Source organism: Condylura cristata, unplaced genomic scaffold (assembly GCF_000260355.1).
Source record: "Condylura cristata isolate star-nosed mole 26May11 unplaced genomic scaffold, ConCri1.0 scaffold00007, whole genome shotgun sequence".
NCBI lineage: Eukaryota > Metazoa > Chordata > Mammalia > Eulipotyphla > Talpidae > Condylura > Condylura cristata.
The window spans coordinates 63289911-63314187 of NW_004567108.1; the positions used below are offsets into that span (position 1 = coordinate 63289911).

General features: G+C 36.9%; 1 protein-coding gene across 1 annotated transcript in view; it reads left to right on the forward strand.

The window, feature by feature from the left end:
* The window catches only part of CAMK4 (calcium/calmodulin-dependent protein kinase IV), a 230605-nt gene that overhangs the window by 193535 nt on the left and 12793 nt on the right, over positions 1–24277 (forward strand). Inside the window, exons 6-7 of the mRNA XM_004678368.2 lie at positions 6730–6820; positions 8845–8919. Coding sequence (XP_004678425.1) covers positions 6730–6820; positions 8845–8919 — 166 coding nt within the window. The remainder of the gene's footprint in view (positions 1–6729; positions 6821–8844; positions 8920–24277) is intronic.

Consider the following 24277-nt stretch of genomic DNA (forward strand, 5'->3'; position numbering starts at 1 on the left):
CCCACATTCAAGAATCTTAAGAAGTCTTAATCAGCAATATGAAGAGAATGGTATCAAGGTATAATATATTCACTTATCATAAATGAAATATAAAAATAATACCATACAAGCAGCAAGAGATTAATGATATATAGAGGAATAAAGATAAGAACGAAAGCAAATTTTTCACTAGAATATACGACTTTATGACAAAGGAATCAAAAATAGGAAAAGGATATTGAAATACCTTTAATTTTAAGTATTGGGAAAACTATAAATCACAGAAAAAAAAGTGAAACCAGATTACTATCTTGCACCAAATACAAAAATCAATTCAAAATAGATTAAAAAATTGAACGTAAGATCTAAAACCATAAAACATCTCAGAAAAATATGTTCCTGTTAGTTATTTTAATTTGATACCAAAAACAAAGGTAATAATAACAAGTTAAATAAATGGGACTACATCAACATAAAAGCATGTGTACAGCCAAGAAAACAGTCAATAAGATGAAAAAGTAGCCTAGTGAATGCAAAAAAAAAAATTGGCAAAATTAATATCCAGTATATAAAATAAAGTCATCCAATGCTATAGCAAAAAAAAAAAAATCCAACTGAAAAATGGACACAGGGTTTGAATAGATACTATTTTTCTAAGAAGTATATACAAGTCATCAACAGATATTAGAAGAGATGCTCAACATTAGCCACTAGCAAACAATGCATATTCTGAAAAAGACTAAAATAGCAAGTATTGGTGAAGATGTGGAAGAAATGAAACCCTTATGCACTGTTTGTGGGAATGTAAACAGGAAAAACTACAACTTGAGCTTTTGTATAATTTAGCAATTTCACTTCTGGGTGAAGTGAAGAACACAGAAGCACTAACTGGAAAAGTTATTATATTCTCTCCCCATTTCATTGCAGCACTGTTTACAAAAAGTTAAATTATGGATACAACCTAAATTTTGATGAATAGATAAATTGATAAAGAATGTGTTGTATATAGCCATGCATTACTTGACAATAGGGATGTCCTCTCAAAAATGCAATAGGTGAATTTATCATTGTGCCAGCAACGTGCAGCAATGGAATAGCTTGATAGATTGGTATACTACCCACCAGATTATATGGTATGACTTATTGGGAACATATTGTGTATGTGATCTGTCACTGACCAAAACAGGATTAAGGAATACTGTTCAGCCATGAGAGAATGAAATCTTAACATTTGCAATTAAATGCATGTACCTGTGAGGTCATTATGCTGAGTGAAGTAAGTCAGGTAAAGACAAATACCATACTATCTCACTATATGTGGAATTTAAAAACAAAACAAATCCGAGGTCACAGAAACAAAACAAGTAGTGTGAATTATTGTGAACTATTTCATAGTCTGAAATTGGGGGCAAATTTTAAAGTCTTTAATTTTCTTACTGAGCAGATTAGATTTTAATTAATGGGAAATGAGTCACCCTCAAGGGTGATTTTTTTTTTTAACTAGAAGATTAATGTGTATTTTAGAAAGATCACATTGCTATATAGAGTCATGGGGTGGTTAAGAGACAAATTTTGATGGAGCTAGTAGAGAATAAATGCTTGCATTTAGTGAAAATGTAAATGGAAACAACAAATAGAAATGCGATGTATTTCAGAGAATGAATTATGGCCAAGGCAGTGAAAGAAAAGAAGCAAGAACATCGACTCTGAAGCAAATGAGAATGGCTCAGGACCCAGAACTTGCCTGCCTTCCTAACAGGAATCCTCCAGCCCCTGGGTAGCTCTGCAGATCAGATTTCACTAGGGATCCATAGCCAGTCAATCCTGATCAGCTTCTTTCTCTGCTGATGGGAGGTAGCAGTCACTTACTGCTTTTCTCATAGATTCTTTTGACAATTCTTATGGCATCATAGAACACTCACCAAGGATAAAATAAATGTAATGGTAGTAGCAGGTCTCTAAAGCAGATAGGAACCAAAAGTAGATAATTCACTTAAAAGTTCTTAGAGTTACATATTTTGGTTCTAAATCTTTTGAGGAGTAAAGAAGAGCAAATTTGTGGAATTTAATTTTTCTACCCAGTTGGAGAACTATAGTCAGAATACCGTTTTCTTTTTCTTTTTCTTTTTTTTTATGACTGGTTCTTCTTTGTCCTGTTAGATTTTTAAAGAGATTCAGACTTCCGCCTACCAGCTCCTGAGACATTATCAATTAACCACACACAGTCCATCAAACACAGCATAACTGTAATTAAACTAAATTACTGTGCAATAGCTTTCATTACACAATGGCACAGTTTTGTTAGGACCATAGAGAGAGTTTAATTATATGTCTAGACACCCCCTGAATTCAGAGCAGCATTATCTTTGTCTGTTTAAAAGCGAGTTTGAGTTTTAGGTGATTGTATTTTAAGACCAAATGGTATGTGTTTTTTCTTTTCTAGTTCAATCTCTTTAATGCATATTTGATTTGGGAACAATTTTTATTACTGGATATAAATGTTTTCCAGAGAAAATATACAGTTTTACTTTTTGTAATTTTAATATATATTTATTTGCATCTAAAATTATTGATTTTCCAATACATCCCAAATATCCTTTTTTATTTTGTTCATTTTATATTAATTTATTAATATATAGAGCACGTACTATCTTCTGAAGCAATCACCTATAATAGTAATCCGCCCAGTTTCCTTATCCTTGAGAAGTAGCTCACCATTTTGCAGGAGGCTGGGATGTTTCATTTTGATCCTACCATTGGCCCCTATGACAGTATGGAGAGTTTGATTTCTGTAAACTCTATAGATTGTTTGGCCAAGCATGCAGATGTAGGAGCTCACTTTGTTTCTTTTGTACCTCAAACTTCTTTGTCATTACAAAAGAAAGACATCTTTCCACAGCCAAGATCCTTAAAATCTCATCGTTTGGGCCCCCCCTGGTGGTGCAACGGGTTAAAACCCCGCATTATGGGGGGCCCTCCCTGGTGGGGCACCGGGTTAAAGCACAGCACTGAGAAGCTGAAGCCACTTCCGCATGAGTTTGATTCCCGCCTGCCCCGGGGGTGACCACATGGCGAGGCAAACCTCTCCTGACCCGCCTGCTGCTCCCCTCAGCAGTGTACTTCGTATATCTGCCTGTTCTGCTCCCTACTCTGTCTCTGGTGAAGCCTCTCACCGCCCCTGAGCCTCTGGCCTGCACCCCAGTTCTGTATGCACAAACAAATAAATCTTTAAAAACAAAAAACAAACAAACAAACAAAACACCGCATTATGAAACTCTTCAAAGCCACTGTAGCATGAGTTTGATCCCTGGCTGGGGAGGTGACCCACATGGCACAGCACACCTCTCCTGACCTACCCGCTGCTCCCCTCAACAGTGTACTTCATCAGTCTGCCTGTTCTGCTCCCCACTCTGTCTCTGGTGAACCCTCTCACTCACCACATCTCTGGCCTATACCTCAGTTCTGTAAGCATAAATAAATAAATCTTTTTTTAAAAAATCTCATCTTTTCTTAAACCTAAGCATATATACTGGAAATATGAAACTATAGTTATCTTTTTTTTAACTATTTTCAACATCCCATTGAAAAGTTGAATTTGCGCTAATCTTACATGTAAATAAATATTATATGCGGACTCATTTGTTGGTTTCATATATATTATTGCACTTTCTTTATATTTTGTATTCTGTAAGCATGGGACTTAGGTGTTTAAATCAGGCACATAGCTTTTTTTACCATTAATATTTTGCATAATTCCTAAATGAAAATGGTAACCGTTCACTTATTATTGAATTCAATGATGTATTTTGTTGAAGTCTTAGGTGACTATTTTTATTTTTGAATTGAAGCTTTGGAAAAAATATAGATAAACATTTTTCAATATAATCATGTAAATTATTCTTATAAATACATGTTACTAGAAATATGTACTTAATAGAGTCTTATGCATGACTATATTGATATATAAGAAATGAAGCTTGTTGAAAGTATCCATGTTTCCCACTGGGATTGTTACACTAGGAGAACTGTACCAAAATCAAATATTAAGTCTTTCCTTCCTGACCTTTTTGACTTATTTGACTATCAATCTAACTTGACATCCTAGGTTTTCCTTCACAAAGGCACTTGTAATTATCTTCTCTATTAATCTCCAGCTCCCTTTCTCCATAATAGCACTACCCAGCAAGCACTTTCTAGCGAATTTTTCCTTAACCCAGTATCTCTAGGCTACATCCATACATCCACTGCTAAGGTACCTAAGCAGTGATGACCCATAAGATTGTTGCTACAGGGACAGTGGCAGCTCTGTGTTCTTCATGCTCACATTGCACTTCAGCGGGACACCTTGATTTATAAATGGAGGCTTGCCCGCTGTTCACTAATGTGCAATTATAGCGGTCAAACTGCTACTCAGTTCCATTTTAGTACACTGGCAAGTGCAGTTGATGAATGTTTCAGATATCAAGGGAATAGAAGAAAAGATGAACAGATGAAATTTCAGCTGTCTTTCCCCAAACTCCCCTGTGGCATATTCTGTATTGGATATTCAGATTAACTTCAAAAGTTGTGAAGAAATTAATTCGTCCATAACCATCAACTTAATGCTATGATAGAACAGTAACAAAAAAAGAATTATATAATTATTCAAAATGTCATCTTGAATATCAAACTTTTTTGACTGATCTTACAGTTAAGTTGCTATGTTCCAGCCTAGTAAAATAAAATGTATAGACTTGGTGAGATATTATGGAAATATATCTTCACTTATTTGGAATATATATACACACACACACTGTTTTGTGAGTAAAAATCAATGGTGTTATTTAGAAATTATTTTGGTATATATTAAAAAAAATCAACACATCTTTTGATCTGTCTAGACTTGCTATCTAGTACCTGAACTGTAGAAGAAAAAAAGAAAAACCAAAAAGTGCTAGTATAGCTACATGCTGAAATGTTTATGACTTAATTATTTATAGCTTAAACATCTCCAATTTTTAAATTTGGACATGAAAAAGAGAGTAGCAAAATAAATGGTGGTTCACCCAACAAGATGGATGTAAGAGAAAAGCAGAACAAACGGGGGAGTAGGTAGGAATGTTTCAAAGACATTTCTTATTGAGAAAAAAACTGTGCAAAAGTCATACTAATCGTATTTTATGTGAAAAATATAGACAACTAGGGTTATCTTAATTGTATAGATACAATTAAGTTTGTAAATGCTTAAAAAAGTATGAACTGAAATCTGCTTTGCAGGATATGGGACTGAGATTATCAGAGCCAAATAGGACTTCAGTATTTACAAACATGGATGAAGCTGGAGTGAATCATGTTCCATGAAATAAGCCTGAAGTAAAAAAAAGAAAAATATTGGATGGTTTCACTCATAGGAGGAATAGAGGGGAAGCAAATTAGGGGTTAGAAAAAATAACAATAATAAAAATAAGAAAAACTATCAGGCAGCCATAAATCAGAGATATTCTGTGAGAGAGGGAGAGGAAAATGGATCAAAACAGGGCAGAGAAGAAGGGACTATGGTGATGGCTCACAGATGAATTGCTGGTGGAAATTTTATGGGGACTACACAATGATGTAAAGATACAAATTAAAAATAAATTAATAAAAAAGTGAATACATTTTAATTTAGAAAGTAATTTAAAATACAATAAAATGAATGGAGTTGCTGTAGGTGAGCTTCAAACCCTCTATAGTTCTATAGATAGTTGGGTTTACTTTGAAGGGCAACATCTCTATTAAACAGTATGTATCATATTAAAGTTAATTTTTGGTATTAACTACTTACATCCCAGTGTCTAGTTAAACAATAATTATGAGTTCTTTGCTATGGCTACAATTTATAAGATGGCACAATTATAATTTTCAAATAATAAACCAGAGACATTTCAGTGTATACCACCTTTGACTTTACTATAATAATGATTAGCCAATCCCAGTTGATATGGTTAAATGTGTCAAAATGCAGGGGCAGATTCTTCCTTTGCTCTGGACTTTTTAAGCACTGAACAAGCAAATGAATTACTGCCACACAGATTAGTAAGAGAAAAGACCAAATTTAATAGCATGTATACTGAAAGTACATGGACTAACTGGGTGTGTGGGTGGGGGTTATATCTTGAGCCAAGATAGAAGAGGCACTTGAAGTGTCAAGGAGAAAGAAGGAAGTCTCACATGATGAGAGGATGACTTCATGGACAAAAATCTTGATTTTAGATACTTGCCCTACCTGAAGGTAGCTTTCTCCAATAAAATAATTATTTCTGGAGATGTCCCTAAATCTGTATTTTTTTTTTTTTTGAGGTAATGGTAACAGTTTCTTCAGAAGCTCACAAGATTTTGATGGCTCACAGTTCTGTATACCAAGGTTATGTGTAATAGAAAATGTCTGCTCTAAACATCTTGGAATAAGACTGAAAATTTTAGGGGAGGCTGAACATACATATATATAAGAAGTGGACATGATATCCTCTGGGGAGAACTTTTTCAGTGATGGCTATTGGTTCTCTATGATTTAAGTTTGATTTTATTTTCAGTTAGCTATATATAAGCTATTATTTGATGATGTCTAGTTTAAAGTATATTTTTCTTTATGACATTTACTTTTAAATTCTAAAATGTGTGAGTTGTAGAATCATACAAAGTATCAAATGTTATTGTAATTATGAAAACATTAAATGGGAATATTGAATACCTATGTTTCATGAATATTACTTCATTATTCTCCCTATTTAGTACCTCCATGAAAATGGGATTGTTCATCGTGATCTCAAACCGGAAAACCTTCTCTATGCAACTCCAGCCCCAGATGCACCACTCAAAATTGGTGAGAACATTTCCTGGTGTGTTATGACCTGTTTTTACACAGCAGAAGGAATTTATTCCATAGAATTTTGAAATATCACTCCACTCCATTCAGTTTTGCCTCCATTTAATTTCTTCAAATACTTGACTCCTGGAGAGGAATATTGAGTCATTTTGGAAGTGTGAGTTCTTTTCTGGAATACCAGTCTGGAAGGTGTCTAAGAGACTGGTTCTCCATTGAGGGACATACACACAAAGGAACTAGTGCTCTTGGAAATGACAAGGACTGCAGGGGGTGAACGTGCATTTTTGCAGCTAAGTTTATGTAAAAGAAAGTCACAGGTAGTGTAAAACTTCATTTTTGGTAATTATCTTTTATTTCCCATATTAGTTGGAATTTAATTTTAGATAATCAAGGCCTTTGACACCAAATGCTTAGTTCATTAGTTCATGTTAGTTCAATTTAGGATCTGAATCACTTGTAAAAGTAGAGATAAATTAAGATTTATATTTCCTAAAGATCACTCCTCAAAATACTGATTTCTTAGAGTCCATAAGGGTGAAAACTCCCTTTTGGTTACAGTGGTTTGGAGAGTGGTCAAATAAGATAGGAAATACCTACTCTATAAACAGCTAAACAAGACTTTTCCCCTTCAGATGTCCTTGATTCTTAAAAATGTTAAAAATTGACCCCTTATACAATATACTGTAACACTTATTCTTTTTTTTTCCCACACCTTATTTGACTTTGTAAACCTTTTTGCTTTTATTCCAATAAGCATTCTGAGGAATGATGCACTTTGGGAAATTGTGATTTACCCCAAAAATAATTGAAATCAGTGTCTTAGGAAAAATATTATGTTAAAGTTGTATTTTGTGGAATATGCAAAGCAAATCTTCATTTGAAAGTACATATACATGCAATTTTATAACTTCACCTTAGAAGACAATGTATCAGACTCTCTGAAGGGCACTGCTCACCTGGTGCTGTCCTTGTAATGCTAATCTGATGAGCTCACTGCATTTATAAGTGTTAATACTTTTGAATATCAACTTGCCCATATCATGGAAGCATTGATACAACATAATATGCTTTATGAACACAAGATCCTAAAGAAAAAAAGCTGAAGTCCTGCTGGGCAGCTTATTCTCATAATCATTCCTGAATGGCAGCAGGCATCAGGGAGGCTCTCGTTTCCTTTGACATCACTTTCAAAGATTTTATCCTTAAAGACATTTCTTTAAATGGATAGATAGATACAAATTTAGGCAGGAGAGCCTTTCTTTCCAAAGGACTTCCTGCTGCTTTCCCTGATAAGGATCAAGCAGCTACCTGGAAATGTAGGTTTATCTTTGAAGTCTAAAATGGCATCAATTCTGCACCTGCCTCTCTTGAAGAATGGCCCTGAGCAATTTCCTGATGTTTTCTGAGTAAGAGAGAGAGTTCAGCAAATAGAACATACTGGTGGCAATTTTTTTATCTAGGTAATATCATAAAGAATAAAGAAAAAAGGGCTTTTGCCCCCAAAGTCTTATTCATATAAGAATAAATGCTTAGTGTCAGATACACTAGGGAATGACATTATTTATTTTGAAGTAGAATAAATCTTTTGATTTTTTTCTTGACATTTACAAAAGTCTAATTTTGTATTTTATTTTTTCTAATGATTACAAATGCTCATTTATAACAATGATTCTATAATATCATTTACTGTTTTATAAATCTCAGAATTAAAATTACACAAAATATTTACTATTACCTTAAGAGAAAAAAAGCTTGTTTCTTAAAAACTAGGCATTATAGAGAAGAACATAAAACATATTTGGAAGTCACATTTTTCTCTTATGAAAGCAGAAGTCGAATTTTTTGTTTGTTTCCTTTCATAGCTGACTGGTCTTCACCACATCTTGAAATACAATGAACAAATTAACAAATGAATAAATTAATCTCAGGTTCCTCAGAATTATCAAGCCTGAGAAATATTCTGTCATCACATAAAATCTGAGAAAATATTTGCTTCATTAATTTCTTTTTTATGTTGTCAGCTGATTTTGGGCTCTCTAAAATTGTGGAACATCAAGTGCTCATGAAGACAGTATGCGGAACTCCAGGCTACTGCGGTATGCACTCTAATGCTTGCATTTGACTTTTATTGTTATTTGGGGTACATTTTACTTAGCAATCTGACTTTGAAAAACTTTTTCTATCTCTATAATGCTTACACTTTGGTGTGACTCTCCATGAGGAATATATAGATAAGTAGTAGTTGATCACTCATGTTGCATAAGAACTTAATGGTTAATTTAAGGGCAACTTGTTTGAACAGAAGGAGAACATGTTACAGGGCAACCCAACATGCATTGGGTTGATATCTATGAGTCCTCACCCATGTGCTTAAGATGCAGCTGCACTGCAGTATGCACAAAAAGTTCAATAATGGGTTTATTTACTAGAGAACAAAAGGTAAAAAAACAATTCAGGGAGAGAGAGAGATAAAAGTTAAGTAATGTGTCCTACCAGTTTCACTGACCTGGAACCCAACTAGCACACTAAAAGTTGATCAAGAGCCAATTGACCTGCCGCCAGCCGCAAGGCCAAAAGAGAGAAAGAGACCTTCAGCCCAACATGTCCAGTCTTATATCCAAAAATCCAAGATGGATGCTTAACTTCACCCTCAGGTCCCAGGAGTCCTCCCTTTGTTGTTGCTGGGATTTGTAGTTTCAGTGTCTGGAGTGAGGGTGGAGTGCACAAAACCTGTATCTCTAGAGTTCATCCAGGACATCATTTCCTCCTAACAAAGAGACCCAAGTAGCGGCTCTACACCTGCCTTTTGGGTAGGACCTATGCGTGAGCCCAATCAGGAGAAAAAAAGATGATCCCCAGATATAGGACAGAGAAGAGCAGAGCTTGTAAATCGAATTAACACCATGAGCCTTTTGTGACTTTCTTTGGAAAAGTGTCATTAATTTAGATGGCCTATCAGACAACATGGAGGATGAGTAATCCCTAGTTCTTATTCATGGTAGTGGCCTAGCCTCATAAGACAATGATTACAGATGGGTGTTCACTGCTTGAGGCCCCCAACACTAGGAATGATCTATGAGAAGGTCCTTGCTTTAAAGGTCCCTGTCCAGCCTTCCAGAAAGCATTGAAGGAGTCCAGTGTACAGCCACCAACTGCAGTATGCACTTACAGTGCTTAGAAAACAGAACATTAACTTACTGGGACCTGTCAGTATGAAACTGATTCTCTTTTCTTTCTTTTTTTTTAATATTTATTTATTTATGCATACAAAACTGGGGTACAGATCAGATATGTGGGAGGTTGCAGGATTCACCAGAGACAGAGTGGGGAGCAGAACAAGTGGACTTACTAAAGTACACTGCTGTGGGGAACAGCAGGTGGGACAGGAGAGGTATGCCTCATCATGTGGGTCACCTCCCTGGCCAGGCATAGAACTCCTGCTGCAATGGCTACATAGAGCTTCATAATGCTGTGATTTAACCCCTTGTGCCACCAGTGAGGGCCTTGACTCTCTATCTTGGTGGCCCAAATAGATCAGGCAATAGTCTCACCGTCAGTAAAACAACAGTTACCAAAAATCACTAAAATTTTGTAATGACTATGTCATAAGTCAACTAGAATCTTACTTTGGATCATAAAGGAAAAAGACAAGATTTCAAATATCAGTTACAAGATAATAATCTTATTCTTTCTCAAGTTGTCATCTTTATATATATATATATATATATATCTTTCTTCACTCATTCTCTAGTAAAATTACTTACTGTATATTCAGACCAATGACAAACAGCAGGGACATGCCACCCAAGGGACTCACAGTATCTAGAGGACAAGTATATAATCAGAAGAAATTAGCACCTTAGCAAATACCATGTTTAGTTTACAGAAAGCTCTTGTACAACATAGAAGACAGTGGCATTTGGAGTTATCTGTCTTACACATCCATCGTATTTGTATGTGCTAGTCACCACTGTCTCATAAATAGACACACAAAAACTACATGACTAACTCATTTTAAAAACTTTTGAATTCATAGAAATCAGATAGGAGAAGTATAATGATATATCCACTAAAACAAACATATTATTAAATTAACAGAATTCTTGTGCTGAAAGAAATTTTAAAATTCTCACTTTAGGCCCTCCCTGGTGGCAGAGCGGGTTAAAGCACTGCACTAAAAACTTAAGCCACTTCCGCATGAGTCAGATTCCCGCCTGCCCCGGAGGAGATCCACATGGCGTGATAGACCTCTCCTGACCCGCCCACTGCTCCCCTCAGCAGTGTGCTTCGCCGATCTGCCTGTTCTGCTCCCCACTCTGTCTCTGGTTAATCCTCTCACCCTCCGCATCTCTGGCCTATACCCCAGTTCTATATGAATAAGTAAATAAATCTTTTTAAAAAAATTCTCACTTTACTAAGACTCAGGAGTTTGAATTCCTTAAATTTCTACATCAAGTTGTTATGGGATCAGGGTATCTGATGACACAAAAAAATATACATATGTCCCTCTTTAATTTTTTTTTAAAGATCTATGTTTATGCATACAGAACTAGGGTACAAGCCAGAGGAGGTGGGGCAGTGAGAGGATTCACCAGAGACAGAGTGGGAAGCAGAAAAAGCAGATTGACTGAAATACACTGCTTCAGGGAACACCTTGTTCCCTTAAGGTTAGGAGAGGTCTGCCATACCATGTGGGTCAGCTCCCTGAGTGGGGTTTGAACTTATGCTATGTGGCTTCAGAGAGCTTCATTGAGCTGTGCTTTAACCTGTTGCACCACCAGGGAGAGCTCTCTTTATTTATTTATTTAATTTTAAGATTTATTAATTTCTGCAAACAAGAACTGGGGATTTATGAACAGTTAAACTATATTTAAAAACCAATATAGTTTCTTTCATACAAACGTGTGTTGTTTTTTTTATTTTTAAATGTTTCCTTTTTTTCTTTTTTTAAGATTTATTTATTTATGCTTACAGAACTGGGGTACAGGCCAGAGGTGGGTGGGTGAGAGGATTCACCAAAGACAGAATGGGTAGAACAGGTAGACTGACGAAGTACACGGCTGAGGGGAGTAGCGGGCAGGTCAGGAAGAGGTCTGCCGTGCCATGTGGGTCAGCTCCCTGGCCAGAGACCAAACTCGTACTGCTGTGGCTTCAGAGAGCTTCATAATGCGGTGCTTTAACCTGTTGCGCCACCACAGAGAGTCTTGTTTTCTTTTTTTAAGATTTATTTATTTATGCATACAGTACTTGGGTATAGGCCAGAGGTGTGGGGTGTGAAATGTCTCACCAGAGATAGAGTGGGGAGAAAAATAGGAAGAAATACTGAAATACTCTGCTAAGGGGAACAGTGGGTGAGACAGGAGAGGTCTGCTGTGCCATGTGGGTCACCTTCCTGGCCAGGATTGAACTTGAGCTGAAGTGGCTGTAGCCAATCTCACAGTGTTGCCCTTTAACTCACTGCACCTCCAGGGAGGGCCCTCCTTTTAAATGTTTTCTATTGAAAAATTTTTAAACCTTAAAAGTATTACTTGGTCATTGTAAGAAATTAACATAAAATATATGTAATAAACGTGAATAGCTTTGTATATCTCTCTACAGCCTTCTCCATATTCCTATACTTATATAAACATTTTATAATTTTTCTTTTAACTAGTTTTGCTGATGAGTTTATAGTACTTTTCCTTGCAGTTTAACTGTTCATAAATACAATGATTGAACAGAATTAAATCTTTATATCATGCAATGTATTCTTGGTTTGGAGTAAACTCCTTGAGGACAAGAGTAGTTTTTCAACTAGGAGCAAATCAAAAAAATTCAAAAACCTTGGCTTAAACTAAGTAGAAGGTGATTCTCTTATGTGGGAGCCAGAAATAAGTGTACCTGGTGGCTCTGCAGCTGTGGAAGATCTTAGGGCAGGGAGCAGCTTTCTCTCTTGCTGGTCTACATCCCTTAGTATGTTTCCCACAGTCCAAAATGATGCTTGCACAACCATCATTCCAGGATCTCCCTGGAAACTCAGGGGTTAATCTCAAGCTATCGAGCTATTGCCAGCCACTGAGGCATGAGTTCAGTCCAGGCCAGGAGCTGACCCACGTGGCAAAGCAGACCTCTCCTGTCAATAGTGTCCACTGCTCCTGTTAACAGTGTATTTCAGTAGCTCTACCTGTTGTGCTCCCTACTCTGTCTCTGGTGAATGCTTTCACTGCCTAACCACCACTGCACCTCTTGGCTACACCCCAGCACTTGTATGCAACGATAATACAATAAATCTTTAAAAAAAGAAAAGAAAAGAAAACAGTCATTACATATGCATCCAACACAACAGGAAGAAAAAGCAAAAGAACTAAAAAGGAGGCTACTTTCACTGTTGAGTAGACTTGCTAAAATCCCATATGTTATCTCCACTTACCTGTTACTGGCTAGCACTTACTTACAGCCTCCACTTGCCAGGGAAGCTGGCAGTGTGTCACTGCCTCATATGAATTCAGGGTTGTGTTACTAAGAATCAGTGTTAGATTAAGCAACTCATTATATCTACCACATATTTACGATTAAGATTCCTATACCTAGAGAAAAATACGAAAACCATTACATTCTTCCATGTTCCCTGTAGGCACCTTCTTGTTTCTTTTTATATATTTAAGTTTCTTCAGTTGACAACCTGTGAGCCTTCCCTCCTGACCGTGCTGCATGGACTGTCTCTTTTCCACGTGTCCTTATTTGTCCTCCCCCTGTGTTTCTTCATGCCTTTGTGTATCCAAGACTATGAAGGAAAAGAAAAATCTAAATTTAGTACCATATGCCAAATTTATGATCACTAATTGTGAGCTAACTGATTGCATAGAAAGATAATCTAGATAATAATAATAAAACAAGTTTTTTCCAGAGGCTTCACCAGAGCAGTGGGACAATTTGGTAATCATTATCTAACACCAAATACTATACCACAGAGATAGGAAGTTTGGAGCAGTTCTCTGAAAATTAACCAGACACTGCTAAAATGGAAGCATCAGGAAGAGATTACACGTATCTGCTGAGGTCTCCTCTGTGACCTTGAGATAACAGCATCCTTTCAAGGACTTTAATAATGATGAGATCGGATTTTACTTGCAGGGTTACTGAGTCGATATTCTACAAAAGGAGTGAGTTATCCATTGATAAAATGAACATCCAATGCCTGACACAGTTCATGTTAGGCATTGTGATTACAAGAGTAAATACACTATGGTCTTCTGGACTGTAAATGAAGAAAAACCTATACACAATAAATTAAAGTTTTTGTGATAACTTCTGCCTTTCTCTGAAGCAAAGAGTATAAAATATAAAATGGAATGAACAATGTGTCCTGCCTGTAGAGAGCTGCAAGAGAAGGGGCATTTTAGCTGGGTGCAGAAGGATGAGTAGGAGTTTCACAAGTGAAGAGGTGGACAGAAGGCATTCTTTGTCAACAGGCACAGGAAGAGAAAAGTCAGAGGAGTGATAGCATCTGGTAAGTTCAGGGAGTTTTTATCACTTTGTTATTTTTATATATTATAGATCTTTGGTACAGAGGACAAAGATTGACTTGGAAAGGGAGGAAGGATGGTATTTTTTTTAAAAGAATCTTTTTATCAAATTAAGAAATTCATACTTGCTCTGAGACATAACAGTGATCCAGCAAAGGTTCTTAATTAGGACAATATTTTTAAGTTAATTTGGTATTTTATAAATATCTTGATAATGACATTATGACAGATGGATATGAGGGAGAAAAGAAATTAAAAGAAGGCAAATAGAAAGTGATTATAAGTGCTCTTTTATTTTACTGGTGTATGAAAATTTACACACAGTCAGCCTGTTACTCCATAAACAACTTTTCAGCAGATAATGTATTCAACTTACCCTTAAATTCAATTTTTTTAATTTTCAATATAATATATAAAAAAATTGTAGAATACCATTTCAGATTCTTGTCCTTTCATAAATAGACAAGTTTTACAGATACTATTTTTGTCATATATATATGTGTATATATATATATAGGCAAACATACACATATATATAAATATATATGTATATATTCTTTTTTTACATCATTTTTCATTTTTGTACAATGTGTGTTTTCTCATCTCAGTTATAGTACTCATGAAATTCCCGTCACCAGTTCACCCATGTACCGTCACCATAAGCCCTTGTGTTCTTCCCTCCCCTGTTTTGATCTGATTCGCCTCTCCCCTGTCACTGAAAAATGTCTCTGATTTATAGTTGCCTGTGATTTTGGTATTTTATAATGGAGGTTTTTACTGTTAAATGTCATTTTCCTGCAGATACCTATACCAACTAGAGTCTATGAAATGGGGAAACAGGGAATTGAGTGGCTGAGTATAATCATGATAATCTTTCTACTCTGCTATACGTGGTGGCTCATCAGGAAGGAGTCATTTGCTGTATTACAAAAAAGGAGAGTAAACAGCAAGAAAACTGAGAGACAGCAGATGAGAGGGAAAACAAAAGAGCTTTGTAGGTTCTGAAGAGTACGGTACACTTCAATTCTGTACAAGTGTACAGAATTCTGAAGTGTACAGTGTAGAGATTCTGAAGTACACTTCAGAATTCTGTACACTTGTATAGATTTACTAGTATAGGGACTAAGGTAGGCTTAAAGGTCAAAACAAGTTCAATGTATTTATTTACAAAAGCAGAATTCAATTTGTGCATAAATATATGCTTATATTACACTCTTGACTCAAGGGAAATACTCTTTTTAAAAAAAAAAGATTTATTTATTTGTGCATACAGAACTGGGGTACAGGCCAAAGGCTCAGGGGCAGTGAGAGACTTCACCAGAGACAGAGTGGGGAGCAGAACAGGCAGATCAATGAAGTACACTGCTGAGGGGAGCAGTGGGTGGGTCAGGAGAGGTCTGCTACACCATGTGGTCACCTCCGGGACAGGCGGGAATCGAACTCATGTGGAAGAGGCTTTAGCTTTTTATTGCTGTGCTTTAACCCACTGCGCCACCAGGGAGGGCCAAGGGAAATACTCTTTAATATCACCTCCAAGTGGGAGTAGAAGGAGGATTTTTTTTAAAGAATTATTTTTTTGTGTATACAGAACTAGGGTAAAAGCCAGAGGTGCAGGGGCAGTGAGATAATTCACCAGAGACAGAGTGGGGAGCAGAAGAGGCAGATCAACAAAGTACACTGCTGAGGGGAGCTTCAGGGGAGACAAGAGAGATCTGCTGTGCCACGTGGATCACTTCTGAGGGCAGGGTTGGAACTCGCACTAAGGGGCCTGCACTCCAACCCACTGCGCCACCAGGGAGGGCCAGAAGGGGGATATTAAGTTTATACTCTTGTATAAGAAGGTGACAAAAGCTGGTAGACAGAAGCCATGGCTGCACCAGGCACGGGAGGGGATGACTGAGAGCAGAGGCAGGCAAAGAATTTTGAATTTTAGAAACATGAGATATAATAATGAACATTTACCTATATTATAAACAGTTTGCTTATGTGTAAAACTAAAGCACTCTTTGAGGGTCACTCTCAATTTTAGTCTTCTGTCCCTTCACCACATGTAAGTACTGTCACCACTTCGTGTGTATACTTCTAAGGATGAAGCTGTCCATTTATAGGATGAGTCGGAGATGAGACCTACGAGTGAAGCTAGTGGAAATCACTATTATGTTCTAGAAAGCATGACTTCACACAGAAAATTCACTTTTAACTGGAAAAAGCATATGAGGTCCCTCTATAGAGAGGGTGGTTGCAAGAAGTTTCATTGTTTGTTGTAAGGGCGAATGTATTCTAGGTTGACTCTTTCTGAACACTAGGTCAAATTTGTACCTTTAATGGAAGGCTTTTTCAGTTACAGACTGAAATACTATGAAATACTATCTATCATTTGTCAGGAAATAATGAAATGAAGAGACACCCACTTGGTTTCCTTCACAGACCCTTTGCCTGGCTATTAATAACTAAAGATTATCCTAATTGTGAATCACAAACAAAAATCACAGATGCTGTGTAATAAGGAAATGCTTATTATTTTCTGGGCACTGATCCCAGTCAAAGCAAATTTTTAGAAAAGTAGATTAAAATTTGCAGTGAAAGAACTCAATGACAAAATGTATGAGAAAGTCCATGAGGAATTCAACATGGAAGCATTTCTCAACATCTTGTTATTGGGAAGACAAATAAGCCCCCAAAAGGGGAAAGAACAAACAACAAACATTAGGCCATGGCTCCTGATAAATGTTCTAAAATGTAAATGTGGTGTTAACAAACCAAAATCTCTTAATTAATGTAGGTAGTTAAGGCTTAAAGTCTGCCCATGTTTCCCACATATCCATGCCAATCACAGAAATAAATGACAAGATATTGGAACAGAAAAGAAGCCCATAGAAAGATGGGTAAAATTAAAGGGTAATTCTGCCTAATGCTAATTATGTAATTTATTTATAACCTTAATTATTTGTTGTTCATTCCTAGAGGACCAACTTGCTAAGGTAAAATAGTAAGACTATAAATTATATTGATAAGCTAATCAAGCAAAAGTGGATTTCACCTGCGAATCAAATGCCAATATTGGTGACTTTCTTTCTACAAGACTTTAAAAACATAAGATTTATTAATTAAATACAAAGTTCAATGTCAAGGGCACTGCCTGGACAATTCTGCTTGACAGGCTGGAATTTTTGCATAGTGCCTCTTGGCCACAGAACTGGAGTAAGAAACAGAAGTTTCTACTAAGAAGGTAGGGAAGGGTCCTTTCTCCCTGAGCCATCAGATGAGTATCCCAGACACACTTGGATGAACAAGTTCCAGGCAAAGAAAAGTGGAACAGAAGGCAGGGAGAGAGTGGTGAGGAAATGTCATAGCTCATTTTGTTCTTGAAGCTCCAGACAATAGGTGTTCCTCAGGTTGAGTACAGATTTACATGGAAGTTTTAAATCTGGAAGTTAATGAGTCTCTCAGGATATTAGTATTATCCTGGTACTGGCTTGTGAAAAGCATCTTTTGTGAAATTTTAATTGCATAGATTTCACTATGTTTTATTTAATCAATTTATTGGAACCTCCCCTTTTCCTGGGGACCACCCTGATATAGTATTACATATGTGAGGAGGAATGGTGGAAGGAAAAGAGGTCAGGGGGAGAGGTGGTTGATGCAAGTGGGCAAAAGTTTGCTTAAAATATATTATTTGGTTCCTGAACACCCAGAAACTCACCCATTTTAAAGTGTTGTTACAGAAAGTATATGCACAAAATAAAAATAAAGTTGGGCTCTCCCTTGTGGCACAACAGTTTAAAGCACCACATTTTGAAGCTCTCTGAAGCCACTGCAGCAGGAGTTCAATCCCCAGCCAGGGAGCTGACCCACAAGTCGCAGCAGACCTCTTCTGACCCACCCACTGCTCCCCTCATCTTGTACTTTGTCAATCTGCCTGTTCTGCTCCCTGCTCTGTCTCTGGTGAATCCTCTCACCCACCACACCTCTGGCTCAGTTCTGTAAGCATAAATAAATAAATCTTTAAAAAATAATAAATAAAATTAAAGTTTCAAAAGCATTATTATTGATAGTTATCAGTAGATTTCTAAGCCCTTTAGGGAAAAACACAAAATTTTTCATTCTTCACAGATGAGATAGAGTTTGAATATTAGGCTATTATTTTATATTTCAGTATATTTTTATAGGATAACAATAGAATGAGTTGAGAATATTTATTTATGTTCTTCTACTTCACCCATGGAAGAGAAAAGGAAGTTTTTATGGGCCACATCCATCACAGCTTTAAAGTGACCAGGAGTCTCAGTCTCATTAAGATTTTGAGCAAATAGTGATTATTTGAAGGTGGGAGAGATTAGTGGAAAAATAAAGAAGTAAATTTCTTAGAAATAAAACTTTCACAGAGTAATACAAATAAGCTGTCTTTTCCTTTTCTAAAAGCACTTGTTTTCTCAATTATTTGATTTTCTTTTCAGGGTATTATTAAAAAATAAAAAGCAAGGTGAAAAAATAATCTATTTTTTCTTTACACATTTATAAGCTTCATATAGAGAAATACTATGCAATTGGTAGAGCAAGGGAGACTTAATGAAAGATTTTTTGAAACAACTTAAATGAACACATTAAGTGGGAATGGGATTGAGTAATGTTTGTAGTGTAAAAGATCAAGAACCCTGGAAAGTACAAAGAAATAATTAGAACATGAAGTATATCACTTGTATTTCAAAACATCCTTCAAGCTATGTTTTCATCTATGCTAACAAGTAATAAATAACCAAAATGATATAGATATTAAAAATACCTTCATTCCTTTCCACCTTTTCACAGTATGATGTGCACAGAATTGGTAACTATTTTCTTAGTTTGCTAAAACGGACAAGGCTGCTCTCGGCCAAAAACAGGAACATCTGGAATAGCTCACCTGTACCCCTGGGTGGCCCACACCTTTATCACACACTTAGCACCCTGCATTGGGACACTGCCTTTCTTTGGCTGTCAACACAGAAAATGCACTGACAGAGTTGTGCTGCATTCTTGCCAAATGGACATGACAAGAACGACATGGAGCAGACACTAAGAAAAACCTGAGGCACTCCCTGAGTACAGACTCTCCTCTGAGTTCCTAGTTACTTTAGGAAGAGGGAGGAGTAAAGGGCTTCCAAATACTGCTTTTCTGCTGCTGGACGATAAATTCAATCTGTCTTCACCATGCTCCCACACCACTCACTCTAGTGAGACAAAGTCTGCAGGGATCTCTAGATGCTATATAAAGATGCCAGGAGTTTTGTGGTCGCAAGACAACTTTGAATTCAAGATGAAACTTTGCAGTGAAAAATCCCACCTGTCCTTCAGTTGTAGGGGCTGGTGGTAGTTCACTAAAGTCAGATTCAGAGTTTAAGATGAAATTTTCCCCATATTCTATGAAATGCTGAAATGAAGCATAAGAGAAAATTTAAAAACAAAGGCCCTGCTCTGCTGGCCCTGCAGCCCGGCCAGACCTGCCTCCTGCATTTACACGCCAGTTGCTCTTCAGCCTCACAGACTTTTCTGTTGTTTGAATGTCCCTTGTCTCTTGCCACAGGTTCTCATCACCTGTGCTTTCTCTGTCAGGAATATTTCTCCCTCTTTCCTCGATACTTCCCTCCTCTCTCTAGTTACTGTTCTAAATCCTTCACATCTCGGTCCAAACTTGACTTTCTCTGCATCTTCCCTGATCATCCAGATGCTCTCATTACAAATCTCTGCTGCATCTCTTCACATGATTTTTTTTTTAAATGGGTCTCTAACTCCCACCTCCCCACCCCCAGGCTGTCAGCTCTGTGATGGCAAGCAAGTTGCCTTTCCTAACTTCCATATTTCCCTAGCACCTTCAAACGCAGAAGGGGTTAAATAAATGCTCATGATTTATTGGATGAGTAATGAATAAACATGTTGATTACATTCACATCAGTCTCCATATTTTTCCCTTAAGAAAAAGTTAAAAGCAGTTTGAAAAAAACTTCTGATAGAACATGCCACTTTAGTTTTAACTCAGTTTGGGGGAAGCTAACCTAGGGTATGTATGCAATGAAGGTACAAGCAATAAGTGTGCTGAAGGAAAAGAGGAGAAACATAGCACCACTGTGTTATCAGTGTGCCATGGCCGTACTGGATGCTTTCAGTTTGGGACAATTTCCAGAACTGATTACAGTTCTAGATTACATCCTCTAGATGAACACTCAATCTCCAGATACTTTTCTAACCCATACTTTTTTTTTTTATTCTATAAGAAAATTTTTTTATTAAAGTAGCATTGCATTATCAGCCTATAAATTTCAGGTGTGATCATTATAAATGAACATTTGTATCTAATACATTATTCACCAGGAAAAATCCAAATCTATCCTTTACCATACAATTGACCCCTTCAGCTGATTTACCTACCTCCCTCCCCTCTTCTCTCCTGATAACAAAAGTGATAGAGAACTGTTTGTTCTCAGTGATGGAAAACTGATGGCAACTATTTTTGTCTCATTGTCTAAAGGTTTAGTATTGTTTTATTCAATTACTATGTTGTTGGTTTTTTTTAGATTTATTTGTTCATACAGAACTGGGGTACAGGCCAGAGGCTCAGGGGCGGCGAGAGGCTTCACCAGAGACAGAGTGAGGAGCAGAACAGGCAGATCGACAAAGTACACTGCTGAGGGGAGCAGCGGGCGGGCCTGGAGAGGTCTGCCACGCCATGGGGTCACCTCCGGAGGAGGAGGGAATCGAACTTATGTGGAAGTGGCTTTAGCTTCTCAGTGCTGTGCTTTAACCCGCAGCGCCACCAGAGAGGGCCCATATTATGCTTGTTTTTTTTATCACATATAAGTGAAATCAGAGTTTTTCTTTTTCTATCTGACTTTTTTCGCCAAGGATAATACCTTTCATGTTGCAGATGGCTTGATTTCATCTTTTGTATACCTAAGTATTAGTTCATTGTGTGTGTGTGTGTGTGTGTGTGTGTAAAACATAATAATAGATAGATAGATAGATAGATAGATAGATAGATAGATAGATAGATAGATATAATGTCCTCTTTATTAAATCGCCCATCATTAGGTACTTAGGTTGTTTCCAGATCTTAATTATTGTATATAATGCTTTGAATGAACATGGGGTCACGTATATATCTTTAAATTATGGCATTTTGGATTTTTTAAATAAATACACATAAATGGATAGCTGGATCATTTGGAATTTCTATTCTTAATATTTGAGGATACTCCATACTGTTTTCCATAATGGTGTGACAATTTCCTTACCCAACAACAGTATATAGGGCTCTCTCTCTTTACTCACTGCTCCTAACAGTTATTTCTTTTATTTCACATAATAATCATCCTGTTTTAATGGTACTAATGGTACTATGATCTTATAAAATGAACAGTACTCTGAGGTCAAAGTTATTTGACCTATTTTTTTTTAAAGATTCATTTATTCATACAAGAACTGGGATACAGGTCAGACATGATGGGGGGGGTGAGAATTCACCAGGTACAGAGTAGGGAGCAGAGCAGGCAGAGTGACTCAAATTCACTGCTGAGGGGAGCAGCAAGTGGGTCAGGAGAGGTCTGCCACGTCATGTGGGTCAGTTCCCTGTCCAGAAATCGAACTTATGCTGCAGTGGCTGAGGATAGCTTCATAGTGCTGCTCTTTAACTAGTTATGCTACCTGAGAGGGCCCTGTTATTCGACCTATTGACCTACATTATGTGACCTATTTATTGGTAAATAAATATCATAATTAAATTTGAATTTTTTTATATTTTACACAGCTTAACATTGCTTTTTAAAAGAGTACATTTGATATATTTGCTATTCTAAGACCATTGACCAAAATTTTTCTGTACTGGAGATTAGAGTAGGAGTTCTGTATCATTAAATGTTTAATGAGCTACAACATGAATGACAAGTTTAGGAAAAACAAGAAAACTTGGACTCACATAAAAGACAGACCGAAAAATAAAAATAATTGATTCTAAGTTATCTTGAATCCATTTTAATAAAATGTATTATCCTCACCTCTGTTTCATTTGTTTACTTATTGTCTGGACACTCAAGAGTCAAAAGGTGGAAAAACTTCCATCACTAACATATGGACTGGTCGATATCTTCTCTGAACTAATTTTGAAGTAGTCAACTATTTCTCACACTAAGGAGTTCACAATTAGTAGAATCACTTGCAAGGACATTGACTACCTAGTAGAGGTGGCATGCTAGTGTGCCACATCCTGATATTTATTCTAGAAAAGCTTGTGGTTTCTGGAAAGGACTTAGTATTATTATTAGAGCATGTTCCAATGACTCTGAATAAAATCAAAATTATATTTTATTAACTAGTAATTGAAAATAGCTAAAGCTTATTGAAAAAGGTATCTAATTACATCTCAATATTTAGTCCTTGCTTCACCCAAATTTTGGATTATGATTGGTAAATTGTATAAAATATTTTTTTAAAGATGAATATATTATGGAAGATAAAAACATTGCATGCCCCATTTGTCTCGGTTAACCTCACCTGGCTTACACCAGTTTAATCACACTGCAGCATTAGGGGTAAATAAACTGCTTCTGGAGAATAGGGTTTTGTCCAGTGCTGTAAGGGAGCTAGTTGAAGGTTCTAGACATTGTCGTGTTATATGAGAAAGCCCTATAATGTGGAACCAGAAAGAATTTGTTCCAGCGTATTAACTTCATTTGGGCCCCGGGATCTGGAAGCTTTGAGGAGCAGCAGGAGAACACATCTGAACTTTGATGGTCTGAATCTGGTCAGGATGAGGAGTTCACTTATTTCACTAGCTCTCACTGCCCACAGTGCAACCTACATATTGAGCATCGTAAAGGAGGAGTAGGACATGCAGCAGATTCTCTAAGTAAAATGATTGCTATCTTTCTTGCTCAAACTGTCCCTAGCTATCTGTCCCTTTGCCAATATCATAGTGACCAACAAGTTAAAATTCAAAGTAAACTTGGAAGTTAATTCAATTCACTTAGATATTAGAGTTAAAAACCAAGATCCAGAAGATGTAAAAGACTCCAACATGTTTATGTATAACATAACATAACATAACATGTAAGACTTGGTAACACATGCCTGAGGTGAAAGAGGGGAAGGGCCAATGTATGCTTAAATATGCATGAATTAGTTCCCTGACTGCAACAGCCCTTGGAGACAAAGATAGTTACTGACGACAGCAGCCTCTCTGAAATTGGCAACCCAACCTGTGTTTCATCTGCATTATGGTCAGTGAAACATTTACAAGTGGGAGTTTGGTGTTTGGGATGTTGGAACCCAAAGAAACCTTCTGGGGGATACAGATTGCCCTAGAAAGTGAAAGCAAACTGGAGAGAGTGCAGCTATTTGCACTGAGTATACATTTTTCATAACTATGTTAATTAAATCTTAAAGGAAAATTTTCTAGGAATAATTTGCCTATAGATGAGAAACTTCTTGGCCCAGATACATTTCCTTAGAACTGCTGCTTAGAGTGTGAGAATGTGCAATCTCATTTCAGTCATGTAGGCTTTACAGCTCCTGTAATTTATGTAGCATTACTTTGACTGGAAGAGACTATCCAGATTGGAAGAAGATGGGGAGGAGGTATTTGGAAGTAAAGAGGTATTTATCTTCCTGTAAGATAAACCCAGAGTCCCATGAGGACAGATCTATCCAAAGCCCATAATCCAAAATGAACCTGAAAGTTCCAGCCTGCATGGCTGGTGGGAGTCATTCAGTGCATTACCTGAAAAAAAGAGCGTGGCACTCCAGCCTTCAAGGCCTTTCTCAAGGGAACCTCAGCATCCTTAATCACTCTTCTCGGGGTCCCCACTGCCACCTACAGCACTTTTGCTCAAATTAAAAAAAAAAATTTGGACTGCTGATCTGAACCTTAATTCTGCAAAGGAAAAGGGAGTCTCCCTTTTTCCTTTTCCCTCTTTGTTAG